The sequence below is a fragment of the Peromyscus californicus genome, unplaced genomic scaffold, assembly GCF_007827085.1.
Source record: "Peromyscus californicus insignis strain IS unplaced genomic scaffold, ASM782708v3 Scaffold_8__1_contigs__length_139910024, whole genome shotgun sequence".
Lineage (NCBI taxonomy): Eukaryota > Metazoa > Chordata > Mammalia > Rodentia > Cricetidae > Peromyscus > Peromyscus californicus.
Genome location: NW_026294606.1, coordinates 57,489,554 through 57,507,201, shown reverse-complemented (window position 1 = coordinate 57,507,201; position 17,648 = coordinate 57,489,554). Strand labels below are relative to the sequence as shown.

The 17,648-nt window shown below is 44.0% G+C and overlaps 1 protein-coding gene across 3 annotated transcripts in view; it reads right to left on the bottom strand.

The window, feature by feature from the left end:
- Positions 1-213: 213 nt before the first annotated feature.
- Positions 214-17,648, bottom strand: part of Fbh1 (F-box DNA helicase 1) — a 39,718-nt gene continuing 22,283 nt past the window's right edge. For all 3 annotated transcript variants that reach the window (XM_052726768.1, XM_052726769.1, XM_052726770.1), the window contains exons 9-21: positions 17,026-17,194; positions 16,100-16,322; positions 15,061-15,148; positions 14,889-14,975; positions 14,090-14,226; positions 11,841-11,940; positions 11,631-11,752; positions 9,782-9,857; positions 8,838-9,035; positions 8,220-8,345; positions 5,581-5,687; positions 1,295-1,426; positions 214-671 (exon numbers count right to left, since the gene is read on the bottom strand). In XM_052726768.1, the coding sequence (XP_052582728.1) occupies positions 501-671; positions 1,295-1,426; positions 5,581-5,687; positions 8,220-8,345; positions 8,838-9,035; positions 9,782-9,857; positions 11,631-11,752; positions 11,841-11,940; positions 14,090-14,226; positions 14,889-14,975; positions 15,061-15,148; positions 16,100-16,322; positions 17,026-17,194 (1,736 nt within the window). In that variant the 3' untranslated portion in view covers positions 214-500. The remainder of the gene's footprint in view (positions 672-1,294; positions 1,427-5,580; positions 5,688-8,219; positions 8,346-8,837; positions 9,036-9,781; positions 9,858-11,630; positions 11,753-11,840; positions 11,941-14,089; positions 14,227-14,888; positions 14,976-15,060; positions 15,149-16,099; positions 16,323-17,025; positions 17,195-17,648) is intronic.

Genomic DNA, 17,648 nt, shown 5'->3' with positions numbered 1-17,648 from the left:
ACCAGGTGAGTCTAGTTACTATCATTTTGTGCATGTCTTCTGAACATGATGCCACTTTCCTGTTTATACCACGAACCCTAAATGACAAAGACCTGCTATGGCTTCCTCAGGTGTCACTCCTCAGCATAAAAACCACATAAACAGTGACAAGATGCTGAGAGAGATAACAGAAACAGACAGCAGGAGAAAGCTTAGAAATGACAGCACTGAAGCTGGACTTCACAGCGGCATGCCAATGGGCAATGCCTATTTAATTGAAACCTTGTAATAAAAGTTTAAATACATAAAATGATTTTTTTATCAAAAGGACTCTCCCCACTCCCTGACCTGATGCATATGGAGGACAGGCAAGTGGGAACTGGCTATCTGTAAGGAACAGAGAAATGGCAGCTCTAAGTCTAGTTGGTATCTTCTTCCTAAAAATGCTGTGATTGACTCAGAGTCTCCCATGAGCAGGAATGCAGCCCAGAATGGCTCCTTCAGCACGCAGAGTCACAGCCTCAGAAGACAAGGAAGAGCAGGGCCTCATGCCTGGGCAGCACGATGTCTTCCACAGTGCGTTCCATGGCGCGCACCTGCTCTGGGGAGGCAGTCAGGAATGCCAAAGGCCCGATCCGCTGCTCTGCACACGAGTGGCAGAGGTAGCCACCCTTGTTTTCCTTCCTGTTGCTCTACAGGGATAGATAGGAAAAAGAGGTAAGGGACAATCCAAGGACAAGAATTTTCCACCACAAAGTACTGAATTACTGGCTAGCTGCCAACATTCTGACGGACTACGGCTGTGATGATCTCACTCCTGTCAACCCACAGAGATAATCCCTACACAGCACTGTCATCTAGATTCAACTCTATCAAAGTCCTTTGAGGATTAACCACAATTATCCAGTCAAGAGATAAAGAACTAGGGCCAGGAGCTACTGCTGGGTGCTGGAATGCATGGTTAGCATGTTCAACGCCATGGGTTCGATCTCTAGCACCAAAGAACTAAGAAAGTGAAAAGAACCATGAAAAACTCAACAGGCCCTCCAGGTAAAGAGCTCCCCTCTGAAGTGTCTGGCCACAACTGCACCTCTCAAACTGAAAGGCTTAGCATACCCAGGTCATTCAACCTGATTAGTTCCATCTCTGACAAAAAAGACAGACCTCACATCTGCCATGCTTCCATATCAAAGCTCTTAGAAAAGCATTATACAGATTTCTGTATTACCTTCCTCACCCAGAACCTAGATGGGCACAAAGCCCACGAGCAATAAAATGGGTATGAGTGACTTAACCCTACAGACAGTCAACGCACATAAGTGATAGGCAGTTTCTTCATGGTAAGGATGGTGTCCACAGGGATGGTATTGTTGCACTGCCCCACACAGCAGTGGACCACTCCTGTTTTCAAGACGTTACTTGTCAGCTCTGCTTGCAAGAAATACTCCTGTGAAGGAGAAAGACAGAGGTGAATGGCAATACTGGTGCCTTCTACTTGAAAACTCCAACAGCCTAGGACCTGCAGCACCCCTTGGACGTATCCAGAAGCAGAGAGCCACTGTCTTGTTTCCTCATTTCCTAATGTTCCCAACTCCAGGGCTATTGCCAAGAAAGAACACTCAAGACAGTAGAATTGGCTTTTTGGTAAAATTGCTAGATTTTTAAAAAACAGACTGGTAAACATGAAAAGGTACCATTTACAATGACGTTTCAGGACTATTTCTGGATTAGTAGTCCCTATCCCCAATTGCAACATTAAACAATTGTTGCTGTTGTTATCAGCAACATCATTTTGACAGAGTCTCACTATGGAGTCCAGGGTGGGACTGAACTCTCAATCCTCCTGCCTCTCCCTTCCAAGGACTAAAACTGCAGGCACACTTATCATGCTTGATGCAGAGAATTACTACATAAATTACAGACCAGGGGAGCTGAAACTCAGAACTGCAAGAAGCAGCTGGCCCAGTGCCCTGGTGGACAGAGCTCAGTGACACGCTTTCCTACCGAGTGCAAGGCCTGGTACCAAAGTCCAAACCGACGCAACACACTCCCGCGCTGCTGACTCCTCAGCTGCTGCCTGTCTAGCAGGGAAGGTTCTTACAGACTTTTGTTCTTGTTGTTGTTGTTTAGATTTTTTAGTTTTTCAAGACAGGGTTTCTCTGTGTAGCCCTGGCTTGTCCTGGACCTCTCTCTGTAGACCAGGCTGGCCTTGAATTCACAGAGATACACCTGCCTCTGTCTTGTGAGTGCTGGGATTAAAGGCATGCACCACTATGCTCAGCTTCTTGCAGCTTTTTTATCTGCATCTATTTCACACTGTCTTATAAAGAGGACACACTACAGCACACTCTGGTGTTAGGGCCTGGCACACAGCCAGCAAGCACCCAAACAGAACATTAAAGACTTCAACTATTGTGCCACTGGGTCAGGGCCGTTCAGCTCAGGTTGTGCGGCTCCTGAGAAGTTCTCCACAATATGGACACATTAGCAGACTACACATATTTTCTGACTCCTAAAGTATGAATTCACATCTTCTGGCTAAAAACTAGCTACTTACTGAATTTTTCGCTATCTATGACCCCTATTTTGACTCATTTGGTTTTCTCCCTTGTAGGACTTGCCTACCTGTTACAGAAAATAGAAGACGCATAAGCACTATGATGGGCTTGACTGTCAGGTTGACTGGATAGAGAATCTCCTAGGAATGGGTGACGTGTGCCTTTTGGTGTGTCTGTGAAGGTAATTCTAGACACGATCAGATTCTGAGGGTTCTGATCAAATAGATGGATCCATACAATGGCATTATTGGGGGTGGTGAAAAGCAGAAGGTGGGGACCAGCTGGAGCAAACAGGTCCTATCTGGGGCTTGTCCTTGCCCTGATCTTTCCCTGTATTGCTCTTTGATGTGAGCTGCTCTGCCGCACCACACCTTCCTCACTGTGAACCCCTAAAACTGTGAGCCAAAACGTAACTACCTTCCTCTATCAGTTTATGTCAACCATTTCCTTAAAGCAACAACAAAACTGACACAAACACTCAAGTTCCAACTGAGTACTAGCAACTGACACTAGAAAATCCTCTTTGAAGTTACAGGTTCTTGTTAAGTCCCTTTCACCATCACCTCCAAGCTCCTTCCCAGAGCAGCAGCACAAATCCAGCATGTCCTTCTGACCCATAACAAAAGTTTCAAGTCTGCACACGTCCAAGAACCAAAGGCAACATTACTAATACGTATTTTTGGTTCCCTTCTCAGCTATTCATTCCTGCCAGACCCAAGCTTTTTTAGCCACTAAGCCTTCTTTCCAGCCCTGTAACTCCAACACTGAAGGATCCGATGCCTCTTCTGACCTCTGCACGTGCATAGGCACCTGCAGTCCCACACACATGCACATGCACTACTACACACAAATAAAAATAAATCCTTTTTAAAAAGTACGTATAGCCAAAGTTTATTTAAAGAACTGTATAATAGGAACTACCTGCAGAAGAGATTGCTACCCTGCTTTCCTCGTGGGGGTACTGGTTTAGAGATCTAAACTGAAGTCAGCAAAGCATAAGTGAGTCAAATCCAGACCCAGGCCTGATCTGTAAATCAAGGTCACTAGAACATAGACACATTCATACATGAAGTGGCCTACCCAGGGCTGCTCTTGTGACACACAGGAGGCCTAAGTTACTCCTCAGAGAACATGTGACCAGCAAAGCATAAAATATTTACTATCTGATACTTCATAGAAAAAGTACTTGGGTGACCCAGGTGATATGAACTAAGAAAAAAAGTGTGGGTTCTAAGTTGTGATGAGAGTCATATACAGTGAGAGACAGGTCAAGGCCAGCTTTAGAAAATATGTTGTAGCTGATTTCAAACTCTACAGGCAGACTATCTCAGAGGCTTAAAGGAAAATGCTAATGGGGATTAGAAGTCTAAATAAAATACAAGCTAAATGGTCCTATGCCAAAGGCTTTTTTGCATACCTGTTTTGGTGCTATTTAAAACAAGGTCTCACTATGTTCCCCAGCCTGTTGCCAAGCATCCTGATACTTCAGTTTTCTGAGTACAGGAACTGCAGACATACATCACTACATCCAGCATAAAATTTTGTTGTGATGTCATATAAAAGATTTACTTGCAAAGGCTCTCTTTTTTAAGCTCTGACATCTTTCCACAAGCACATGAAAAGGATTCTTTTCATGTATTTTTTTGTCTACCTCTTCATCTAGATGTAGCTTATGGAGACAGGGATTCCTCCTATGCACCAATGTAATTCTAGTACCTACAAGGTGATGGGCGCATAGGAGAGACACAGTCACTATTCAACAATGAGTACCAAGGGTCTTTCCTCCCACTACTTAAGAACTTTGGGACATTGAATGCCCCCAACTAGAATCTGGTAACTGTCTCTTCTAACCGCTGTGGAGGCTCAATGCTTTAAGTAGCAATGTTTAAATTCTAGAGCACCAATTGTCTCCTTGAGAAAAGATGCCAAGAGATAAATGGCCTTTCTGTACAATCTACACTGTGGGATAGATAAGTGTCTGGGCTAGGTTTGTTAATTTGATACAATCTAGAGTTGTTTTAAAAGACAGAACCTCAATTGAGAACATGACTCCAACTAGGTGGGCTTTTGGTGCATTTTCTTCATTGATAATGTGTGAAGGCATAGTTCACTACGGGTGATGCCACTCCTGGGCATAGTTCTAGGTGCTATAAGCAGGCTCAAGAAGCCATGTGGAGGAATCCAGAAAGCAGCACTCCTCCATGGCCTCTGCATGAGCTCCTGCCTCCATGTTCCTGTCTTGACTTCCCTCAGTGATGGACTGTGACGTGGAAGCATAAGCAGAAATAAACCCATTCCACTCCAAATTGGTTTTGGTCACGGTGTTTCAACACAGCAATAGAAAACCTGACTAAGACACTAAAGAAGAAAACACTCCCATTGGCTTTTACATTTACAGTTTAGACTTCTGGCTTAAGCATCTCTGGTTCAGAGAAAGATGAACATTAGTGACTTTTAATGCAAATTCAAGGTCGGTAAGACTAAACTGTTTTATACTTACGCTTGTGAAAACCAGGACAGAGACAGCAATGGGGCACAAATGGAGAGCAAGTTATTTGTGAATAAAGGTTGAGAACTGCATGAAGACTGAATATGAGTGAGCTCACTTCCGTGCATCTCCACAGGGGAACTGGCCCAGATACCTAGAGACTCATGTCCCCCAGAAGGGTAGATTCTTCTGGAAAAGTCTACTGCTAGAAGCAGCTGCCATTTCAAAAGGAGTGGGGGGTGGGGTGGGGGGGTGTTGTAGAAGGGAGAAGTGTAGTTACAAAACACGAACTTGTCATTTTTTTCCCCAGGAAATGTGAACTGGTTGAGTAAATGCAGAATTAAGAAATATATGAAAACCACTGACTTTTTAACAGACCTATGCAGTCTGGCACGAACTCACTCTCTTGCTTCACTGGTTAGAATACTACCTTCTCTAGTGACCTCGTCTCGACACACTTACAAGCCCACCCAGCACCCTCATCTTAAGGCCTCTCAAGGCCTAAGGTTGATCCCTTAACCACATGTGACTCAAACACTAGGAAAGTTCTCTTACCCCAGCCAGAGTCAGGATGTTCTCCAGTGATTTGGTCATTATGAGCCGCTTCTTGGCACGAGTGACAGCAACATACAGCAAATTCCATTCATCCTCAGAAAATGACTCTAAAAAAGGAGGACAAACAATTCAAAAGCCTGCCTGCAAAAACTCATTTTATCATCTAAATGAGGTATCATAAAATCCTCACTAATACCTTACAACCCTCTCAACATTTGCTAGCTATATACACAAAATTTTCCTACAAATGCCAATTTAAAACAAAATCTTCAATAACTAATTACACAAAAAACTTGTTTCTTTTTAGTCTTGCTATACAGTAAGTAAATCTCAGGACTATGTTAACTAACTTCTCAACATCTGCAATAAACCCAGTGGATACTAACATGTGCAATGGACCCAGTGGATGCTAATGTATGCAATGGACCCAGTGGATGCTAATGTGTGCAATGGACCCAGTGGATGCTAATGTGTGCAATGGACCCAGTGGATACTAATGTGTGCAATGGGCCCAGTGGATACTAATGTGTACAATGGACCCAGTGGATGCTAATGTGTGCAATGGACCCAGTGGATGCTAATGTGTGCAATGGACCCAGTGGATGCTAATGTGTGCAATGGACCCAGTGGATGCTAATGTGTGCAATGGACCCAGGGGATGCTAATGTGTGCAATGGACCCAGGGGATACTAATGTGTGCAATGGACCCAGGGGATGCTAATGTGTACAATGGACCCAGTGGATGCTAATGTGTGCAATGGGCCCAGTGGATGCTAATGTGTGCAATGGACCCAGGGGATGCTAATGTGTGCAATGGACCCAGGGGATGCTAATGTGTGCAATGGACCTAGGGGATGCTAATGTGTGCAATGGACCCAGGGGATGCTAATGTGTGCAATGGACCCAGTGGATGCTAATGTGTGCAATGGACCCAGTGGATGTGTGCAATGGACCCAGTGGATGCTAATGTGTGCAATGGACCCAGTGGATGCTAATGTGTGCAATGAACCCAGGGGATGCTAATGTGTGCAGTGAACCCAGGGGATACTAATGTGTACAATGGACCCAGTGGATGCTAATGTGTACAATGGACCCAGTGGATGCTAATGTGTACAATGGACCCAGTGGATGCTAATGTATGCAATGGACCCAGTGGATGCTAATGTATGCAATGGACCCAGTGGGTACTAATGTGTTCAATGGACCCAGGGGATGCTAATGTATGCAATGGACCCAGTGGATGCTAATGTATACAATGGACCCAGTGGATGCTAATGTATGCAATGGACCCAGTGGGTACTAATGTGTTCAATGGACCCAGGGGATGCTAATGTATGCAATGGACCCAGTGGATGCTAATGTGTGCAATGGACCCAGTGGATGCTAATGTGTGCAATGAACTCAGTGGATACTAATGTGTTCAATGGACCCAGGGGATGCTAATGTGTGCAATGGACCCAGTGGGTACGAACGTGTACAATGAACCCAGGGGATGCTAATGTGTGCAATGGACCCAGAGGATACCAATGTGTTTTGATCCACTTTCTGTTTGGGAGGCAGATGGTAAGACTGCGGTTTACAGAGAGTATGTCATTCACAAATGAGCCCACCACTAATTGAGGGGCAGAGCTGAACCAAGGTCTATGCTCCTCCCAGTTTCCTACAGTGTCTATCTGAATTAGTTCATTCTAATCTGGAACTATCTCACATCATCACAGGGAAGACACATTTCTAAGCCCACCTCACATCTATCATCTCCTAGTCTCAATACCTAGCAAACTAGATCAGCCAATCTATGAACAGACTAGAAGCCAATGAGCTGTATGTACAACCTAAAGGAATGGGCTATGCAATGTATAAGTCCTATCTTAATAGAGCAGGTGTCTAAAAAAAGTATGTAAATATTAAAGGAGCTTTCCTGGTTGGGAAACTCAAAATGTTTTTTTTTTTTTTTTTTTTTTTTTTTGGTTTTTCGAGACAGGGTTTCTCGGTGTAGCTTTGCGCCTTTCCTGGATCTCGCTCTGTAGACCAGGCTGGCCTCAAACTCACAAAGATCCGCCTGCCTCTGCCTCCCAGAGTGCTGGGATTAAAGGCGTGCGCCACCACCGCCCGGTTCAAAATGGTTTTATTCTGAGATTTAAAGTCAAAACAAAAGCACTGCTTTACAGACTTTAACAATGAGCCTGGAGAGTCCACTGGTGAAGCAGCAATGGTAAACAGACACTCTGGGGACTGGATACAGCGCCTGAACATGCAGGACTCTCTGTTCAACCTCTAGCACTGCAAATAATAACCAACACACAAAATGTGTTTTCTTGGTGAGTAAGTGAACTGATGTTTGGAAGTCTGCGTGAGGCTGGAACACCTGGTGTCTGATGATGCAAGGCCCAAAGCTGATGGGCACTTGTGTTCACAGGGACATCATGACTCAATATCCTTTCAGCCACCTGAGAGAAAGACCGTGTGGAAGCCTGACTTCTCTAAAACCACAGTATTAAAAATCAGAAATTTAGGAGTAGGTTTCACTTTTTGTTGTAGACTAGGAGGCCATCCTATCCCATCCAAACCAAAGCAGTCAACTCCGACTATAAAACAGGAGCATCCCAAGAGCTCCTGTGTCCCAACCCAGTGTTCCTTACCAACTCTGAAGTGAGGAAGCTGGGCAAGATTATGCCTGGCACAAGGCACTTTCACGAAATCATCCAAAACATGCACAGTGTCAAACTCTAAGCCTTTGGCTTTGTGCACAGTGCCCAAAATGTACTCTAGAACAGAAATGTAGCAAGTTAGATGGGGGTCCCACAGGACAAGAAACAAAAGGCAAAGCATCCTTGCAGGTGTGCCCCTGCATAGGAAAAGGGCACAGGTAGAAAAGAAGGGCCTGAGAAAGTATAAAAATTAGTCCCAGGAATACCTCAAAGTATCCTATCCAAGAGGCCAAAGAGACTTGACTAGGTCCCACACTCACTTTAGACATACAGGTACAGGGGCCCAAAGTTACACATGGCGGAGCTAGGTCTAGACAATCCTATTCCAGGGGCTTTCAAGTGCAACAGAAATAAAGAGATCCTGTGGGGAAATAACTGGTCTGCTCCTGTGTTTCTTTACTATTTAACATGGTGCTAGGGATCAACACCAGAGACTTGTCCCCTCTCCCTTAACTTAGAGCACAGCCACTGGTAGCCACAGATGCAGAGATACTTCAAGAGACCATCTGCTCCTCCTCTTGAAGGGAAGGCAACAGCTGCTTTCCTTACCTGCAAAGTCCAAATCTTCTATGTGGCATCTCTCTATCCTTTCTACTAGTTCTGGAATCCTGATATTGTATTTCTCAACTACTGCGATCTTCGCTTCCAGCTCCTTGTCCTCAGCGGCAGTCACATACCTCTTGAAGCCACTAAAGCCTTCTTTGTGCACCCATCTTCTGATGAACCTGTCTTTAATGATGAGGTTTCCTGAGGAAGACACATAGCCAGGTGAAAATGAGAGAGGTTGGCCAACATAGGGCAGCAGCTGTAGGTATTTAATGGATGGTCTCAGAGTTGGGAGACCCAGGTTTCAGTCCTGACTGGATCACTAACTCACTGTGTGTCGTGGGCAATTAAGTACAGTGTGGCCTCACAATCTCCAACTGAGCATCACAAGCCATATGCTCAAAACCTCATCTACTTCACAGAGATCTGAAACAGCATAATCCAAGGAGGAAAAGTACCACAGAAACAGCCAGGCGGCGGTGGCACATGCCTTTAATCCCAGCACTCGGGAGGCAGAGGTAGGCAGATGTCTGTGAGTTCAAGGCCAGCCTGGTCTACAGAGCAAGATCCAGGACAGGCACCAAAACTACACAGAGAAACCCCGTCTCAAACCCTGCCCCCCAAAAAAAACCCTAAAAACAAAAAGAAAGAAAGAAACACAGGATTTCATCTGAGGCCCAGAGAAGGAATGGTGTGTAGCTGCTCAGGCAGGCAGAAGAATGCAGGAGAAGGTGGCTTACAGGACCAACATTGCCAATTAATGAGACTGAGAAGGATCTGGAAAAACCTGCCAATAGTTCTAAAAATAGGCCCCAGGCATCTCCCTCAAGGAGAAGAGCAAACCCAGCTCCTCAGAGGAAGAACAGGAACCCTTACTCAGGACCAGCCCACTTCCCAACCCTGGCTGAGGGCTGCTCTCCGTGCTCCAAAGCCAGGCTGGTACTCACGTTTCCTCCGTTCTTCCTCTGGCTGAAGAAGGGTCCAAATGTCAATGATTCTGTCCAATCCAAATGATTTAATCCCCTGAAAAAAATTTCAGTGGAATTTTTGTTTTGTTTTATAAAACAAAACAAATCCAGAGATGGGATCTTGAAATGAGATGGTTTCTTAGAAACAAATCACAAATATTGCCAAAGAGCACGCGTGCACGCGCGCGCGCACACACACACACACACACACACACACACACACACACACACACACGCACACACACACACACACACACACACGCACACACACACACACACACACACACACACGCACACACACACACACACACACAGAAAACAGAAAGCACTGAGCTATTGCCTGAAACTCTACCTATGCTTTAGAAAGGAAATCCCCAACTGCACACTGCTTTGTCATCAATAAAAAGGCAAGTTCAGTGTGCCTTCCATGAATACAATGGCTAGAACATGGACACAAAGGATAACCAAACACAGCTGGCAAGCAAGATGCTCACGACTGTTTCTTGTGAGAACAACCAGAGGGTCTCTGCTGATCCAGATATTCTGTAATCTAAAACCAGCTCTTGGAGGAAAGGCCCTGACTGTGCCATGGGTTTGGCCCTATTCTACCTTAGAAGTGCCTGATGGGTACTGTCTGTGACTCCAGCACTCATAGGGAACCAGGCCTAGCTCAGGAGACAGCCATGACAAGGACTCCACCTCTAACAAGTCACGTCTACAACACCGACAGTGTACCCTGCAGTTTATACCAAGTGTGTGGTTTAGCACCATAACACATGTCACGGGTAGAAGTGAACATAGAAGAGGGAGAACAGTACACTTCATATCCGACATGGATGATATTCCAAAATTACTATCTTCTTTCAATAATGAAAATGGTTATAACTTCTAGATGAAATATTAGAGACATCAATACAACAATCAAATAAATTATGATATGTTGAGTGGAAAAAAGTGTACTTTTATGTATACCATTAACAGCAATTATGTAAAAATACACATTTTTAAGAACAACAAAAATAATTAGCAAAAATGAGACTTTTAGGAAATACTGGAATTATATGTGATTTTTCCCTTTCGGTGCCAAAATTTCTATATAATACTTATTTTAAAACAAAAGAAAGAGGTATTTTATGGTTTAATATTTTACTGAGTACCCAACACATAGTAGGCCCTCAAAAATATTTTTCCATAAATATCCTTTATTCATGTAACTTCAAGGTTAAATATGCCACAACATGTCATTGAATTTTCACTGCCATGAAACAGGCAAAGGCAAGGCACTGCTGTGCTTTGGGTGGAGAATGCAGCACACAAGTGCTGACTTGCCCCCAGCCACATGGGTGTTCGATTCTACCTTCTTTCAGGGTGCTGGTTCTACCCAGTGCCATAGCTTACCTGTGGTTCCACTGATGGTTAGCATGCAGCCGTCAGGACCCAGGAGCCTGACTCCACAGTCACATGTAAGGAGAGTGCTCACTCACTGACTGTCTCATAGCACAATCCAAGTGTTCAGAGTGCTCACTCACTGACTGTCTCATAGCACAATCCAAGTGTCCAGAGTGCTCACTCACTGACTGTCTCATAGCACAATCCAAGTGTCTAGAGTGCTCACTCACTGACTGTCTCATAGCACAATCCAAGTGTCCAGAGTGTTCACTCACTGACTGTCTCATAGCACAATCAGTGTCCAGTCACAGGGAGGCCCAGGGAGAAGAGTCCAAAACCCAAAGGCGTTCCTGCACAAGATCCTAAGGCCACTAGCACTTTCCTGGGTCTGGTCTCTGCACTGTTTCTATGTGCGAAGTAGTCAACAATGTATTCTTACCCCGATCAAATGTATCCTTGAAGGGGAGTCTCCTTCTGTCACCCGGACAGCCTCATCAAACACATTGGCATTGGTCCTGGACAGCAGAGCCACTTGTCCCTTTACGTCACCCCTGATGCCACCTGGAGACGAAAGCGCAAACTCCATACAAATCAACATGTAGAACACAATTAACTTTGGTTAAAAAAAGAAAGCCACAGAAAGCCTTACTCTGATGGTTCCCTCCAACCAATGTCTTTTTTCTGACTCTCTTGCAGACATCCAAAATGGTAGCTCCCACATAAGCAATTTCCACACCAAATCTAAAACTCTGTTGGAAAAACAATACAACAAATGCAGTTACCCACCTGCTCGGAGGTATGTGAGCTCACTTCTGTCACTGGCAAGGCCTAACTCACCCTACATAGGAAGGGGACATGGAACTTCACTAAAGTAAAATCATATGGACACAAAAAGGAGCCTGATGATTGAAAAAATTACTGTTTCTATTAACAACAGCATTTTCTCCTTTTAAAGATTTACTTTTATTATTTTTAATTAGGTATATGTTTGTGTATCTGTGTAGGGGTATGTGTATGTTAACACAATGTTGTCCACAGAAGCCAAAGGCAAAAGATCCTTCTAGAGCTAGTGGTAGAGGTGGTTGTGACCTAACATGGGTGCTAGGAACTGAACTGGGGTTCTCTGCAAGAGCACTAAGCATTCTGGACCTCTGAGCCATCTTTCCAGCCCCAATAATACCATTTTCCGCCCTGGAACTCTGGAATGATCTATCTACCACCTGGAGTGTCCACTACATACAATCAACACTTCCTTTTCTCACACGTCTTCAGCTTTGCTCAGCCCTCAAACTTCTTGTCTCGCCTATTTGGCCCCTTTACTTCTGATCTCACACTCAAACAATTCTGTCTTCCTCTGCCAGATTAATCTTTCCCAAACACTTTAATTGAGCTGCTCTCTTGCTATGAAAAGGGATGCATAACACATATAGAGAAAAAAATGCTCCACTCCCAACATCCTCCACTATCTGGACAGCCATCTCTACACTTATCCCTTAACACCAACTGTAAACTTTTAAGCAAAACTCCCCTCGTCCCTTCTCAAGTCATATCTTCTGGAGTTGATATTATGCAAAGGTGAAGAGAGGGCAGAGATTTTGCCCTTGCCTCTAAGACTTCTTTCAACATCAACATACAGCCTCTGTTACACAAGCATTTTCAGGATTGGGATATAGAACACTCACAGAGTGCTTGCTTGGCAAGCACAGGCCTTGGTTTCAATCCCCAATACCACCACCACCACCACCACAACAACAAAAACAAAACATTTTAAGTCAGGTGTGGTGGTGTATAACCATAATCCCTAGCACTCAAGAGGTTGAGGCTGAAGGATTGTAAGGCCAAGACCAGCCTCAGCTACATATATAGTGAGTTCTTCTCTGAAAAAACCAAAGCCAACATGAACAAACTCCGTATTTCTCTGCCTTGGCCCATGCTGCTCCTATCACCTTTTTACCTGGACCCTATTTTCTTGACTACATCTGCTAGAAAGACTCCAATCTTCCCAAACTTCTGTTATTCATTGCCTTTCCCCATGCATCCATAATATAATAAAACAAGGCATGCTTTGGTGAACAGTAATCATGTTGTCTATTTCATGAACTATGTCTCTATCTACATCATGAATCATGTCACATAGTTGCAACCAATATGAGGAAAACATGACTTTCAACAGGACTTTGTTGCTATAAAACTATTCAGAGTAAATCAAGATCAAATTACTTGTAAAATAAACATTGATACATGACTAAAAAAAACCAAGCAACCTTATGCTATCATGTAATGGAAGAGAAAAATACGAATCTCTTTTACATAACTCCAGATAATTTATACAGATGCTCCAACGCTCACTCCTCTGTGTGGGCCTTTGCAGTGGAGTACATCCTGAGTACATCCAAGCTAGCATCAATAGTCACATGCCAAATTGATAATATAAACCCTTGAAACTATGAGATGGATGGCACTTCACCTCTGTGATTCTCCCCAAGCCATAACCCTGTCTAACCATGAGAAAAAGCACCTGAGAAGTTTCAGCACGCATGCGCACACACGCACACACACACACACACACACACACACACACACACACACACACTCTAAAACTACTTGACCAGTACTTCTAAAAACTATCAGTGTCATCAAAAGCAAGGTTAAGTCTAATAAAATGTCACTTTAAAGAAAACTAGAAGCAGGCATGACTGTCCATAATGCACAGTCCTAAAGTGCAAAAACTAAAGATAGATGAATGAACCATGGACTTTAGCTAAAATAATACATCTGGCTTGTTATCTGTGGAAAATAAAATACACCTTCCACAGTGCTGGCACATTAAAAACTAAGAGGGAAAACAGAATGCTTCCTTATATGCTCTAGGGCCTGAGAAGCAGCACAAGCTCTTACCTGTGTGAGATAAAAGACATGGGTGTGGGGGACTGTGAACAGAGCATTCACTGCACCTCGGAAGGTATAGATCTGCTGGTGGGGGTCCCCTACAAAGATCTTCCCACATGGCTGAGACAGAACTATATTCATGATAGCTGCAACCAATAAGAGGAGAGGTGAGGAACCCGAAGGGCAACAATCAGCGCTAACAAGGGCGACACAAAGAGAACCCTATTGAAGAAAGGAAACAAACCAAAATGAAACCAGCCCACGACAAACAACAAAGCTTGCTTTTCCTACAGGGCAGGCATTCTATAAAAGGGCACAATTTTATCTTGGGCATACTGTCTGGTACTAGGAATACAGATTATTTTTAGTCCTGGGTGAATTGATTGTAAGAAAATATACAGACAAATGTAATTTTCTATTCTAACATTATAACACCTCCAAATTACCTAGAAGGCCAAATTTTTAATATTGTCTATTCTCTACTAGTCATGTAACACAAAATTTCACTCTAACTCGACTACCATTTCTCACTCAGCATGAGGCTAGGTCCCTATATTCTGATGAGGTAGTCACTCAGCATCTTAAGAACAACTTTAGTAAAACATATGGAGGAAGATAAATCTACTTCAGGTGTGGGCAACAGACAACTATGGAAATCTTAGGTCTGATTTCTGACAGACTAAGAATCATTTGCTCCTCTTCATTACTAATAAGAACAGCCAACTTATTCCATGTATGAGTCCTCTTACATAATCATGATGTTGTTTCTATGTATTTGAGACTACTGATGTCCTAAATAGTTTATCACCTGGGGTACAGTCCTGGGCCTCATCCACAAAGATGGCGTCAAAAGAGGCAAGCAAAGGCTTGCTCAGCTGCCAGAGCTTCAAATAGCCTAAAAGAGAGTAGGCACCAAGAGTCACAACTCATAAGCAGAGCCGCTCCATCTAATAGACACCCATGCTAGGAAGGCTGCCTACCATCATGTGTCATTTGGTATGCCTCTTCTTTGCATTCCCCCAGCTTCCGCATGTTGTCCCAAAGTCGGCTTGCTTCATGGACACCATTCTAAAAAGCAAGTGACATGGGAACCCAAAGTTTAAGACCCTGGAAGAGACAGTACCCTGAAATCACACTTCTGCTTCCACATAGTACAGTGGGAGCAAAGACGCCATCCCAGAAAAGAGGGGACCACCCCTTCCAGGACTCCACAGAGTTTTAACACTGAGATCTCAAGTGCTCAGAGGGTGTGAGGCTGGGGCTCCAGCAGAGCAAAGATCAAAGACCTCGACAGCTGATGAATCACAAAGATCCAACTGTTTTTGTAGACTCACTACTGACAATACATTTAAAAAAAAAAAATCTAGCTGGGCAGTGGTGGCAAAAGCCTTTAATTCCAACACTTGGGAGGCAGAGGCAGGTGGATCTCTATGAGTTCAAGGCCAGCCTGACCACAGAGCAAGTTCCAGGACAGGCTCCATAGCTGCACAGAGAAACCCTGTCTCAAAAAACAACAACAACAAAAGTCTATTAGGGAACAGATTTTACACAAGCAAAATGTGTGTTGAGCCATAAAAAAAAAAGAAAGAAAGAAAGAAAAAAAAAAGGAGATTCCCAATCATGGAGGAAGAACTGAGCTCTTACAAACTGTGGGCAAGTCCTTCTGTGTCTGTCCTTACCTGGTATGTGGGAAAACTCAGGTGGGTGATAAAACAGACACTTGTCTGTGATCCTAGCACTAGGGAAGCTGATGCAGGAAAATCTTGAATTTGAGATTAGCCTGGGTCACAAAGACCCTTTCCCCGCCAAAATCAGAGACAAACAAAAACCCAGCAGGACTACTACGAGAGTTAAGGGAGATGCCTGCTCCTTATAGGAGAAGATGACACGTGATTCCCACTTGTCATGACAGGCTTTTGTCTTGCCTGTCCATTTTCAACTTTCTAGAAGGGGTTCTGGGGAAATGAAAGACAAAGATCATACCAGGTCCCTCCCTCATTCTGAATACACTGGACTCACCAGCTTCTCACTCTGTTCAACCATGACTCTCTGTCCTTGGCTATTCTTGCACCAAATGGGCACGTGATCGATAGTTAGCTCTTCATCAGCTGATGCAAAGAAGTTTTCTAAAGTCTTACACACTAACTTGGCCCTTATGAATCCACCTTTCCCTTCAGCAAGGACGGAGTTAACCATGAAGGGTGTTAACTTGAAGAGATTCAACTTCTTCTTCAGCTGGTACCTGTAATGCATACCCCAAGTGAATGGCATTGGGCTTCACAGGCATTGTGGTATTTACTGTATCCCCAGTTCTCATCATCGACAAGGTAATTCCAGGTATCATACACAAGAGAGGTTTTAAAAACCAGAAAACCATTGGGCTTTACAGGCATTGTGGTATTTACTGTATCCCTAGTTCTCATCACTGACAATCTAATTCCAGGTATCATACATAGGAGAGGTTTTAAAAACCAAAAACCACATCTGAACTGAGACGGCTTGCCCTAAACTTTTATGAACTCATAAAAGACAACCCAGAGTTGTACGAATCAGCTCACAGCAGATACTACTGGTTTGGGTGTGGTTCATGCTCCAAAAAAAATCTCTCCCCCACCCAATAAGATACCCACAGTTCAGCTTTTGTGCCCCCAAAGTCTCAGGTGTATGAGAGTTTCACCCTCCCCAGGAGTGCCTAAAACTCTTCAGAATTTGACATATTGAACTTCAATGCCCGGGTTCCAGAGAAACACAAATTCCTTCTCAGTGAGATAGTGATTTGTAAACAAAGTATTTTTATAGTGCAAAAGTACAATATCAAAGCTCTTTTTCTATCTCTTGCTTCTACACAGTGAGAAGAGCATGACAATTTCTTAGAGTATGATCGTAACAACCATCCCATGACAACAGTGGCCACGGGACATGACGCCAGCACTTGAGATGCTCACTTTCGCCCGACGTGACTGTAGGCCATGGAGTGGAAGGTTTTGCAGATGACATTGCTGGGGAAGACAAGCTCTGCCTGCTTTGCGATGCTCTTGTTGAATGTGACATACAGAAACCTGCTCTGAGACCACTTCTCAGCATACTTGACCAGGGTCGACGTTTTCCCAGTGCCTGTGGAAGCCAAGAGGAAAGAATGTGACCCTCTGACTAGACAAATCATGCACCAGGATCCTCATTCGGGTGTTTTCTCAGGCTTATTCTTCCTCTGACCTAAGACTAATATCAATATTGATAAAAGTAGTACCATGAAAGGAGTAGGAGACCCCCCTCACCTAAGATTAAGGTGGCTGGGATCTTGGCTCTGGCCAAGCGTGAACGGGCAAGCCGCTTGATCTCACTGATTTGTTTGAGTGTGTGAGGACAAAGTCCCCAGAAGCAAGAACTCAGCAGCAGTTAGCTGGTGTTGCATTAGTGGTCATCCATGTCTCTGAGGCCAGAACATACAGAAGACTCAAGGAGTCCTCTGATCCACCAGCTCTTCTTTCTAACATTCATCCAATTATTCAGCTAATCAATCTGTGTTTCACTTAACAAATATTGACTGAATACTTATTTCATGGTCACC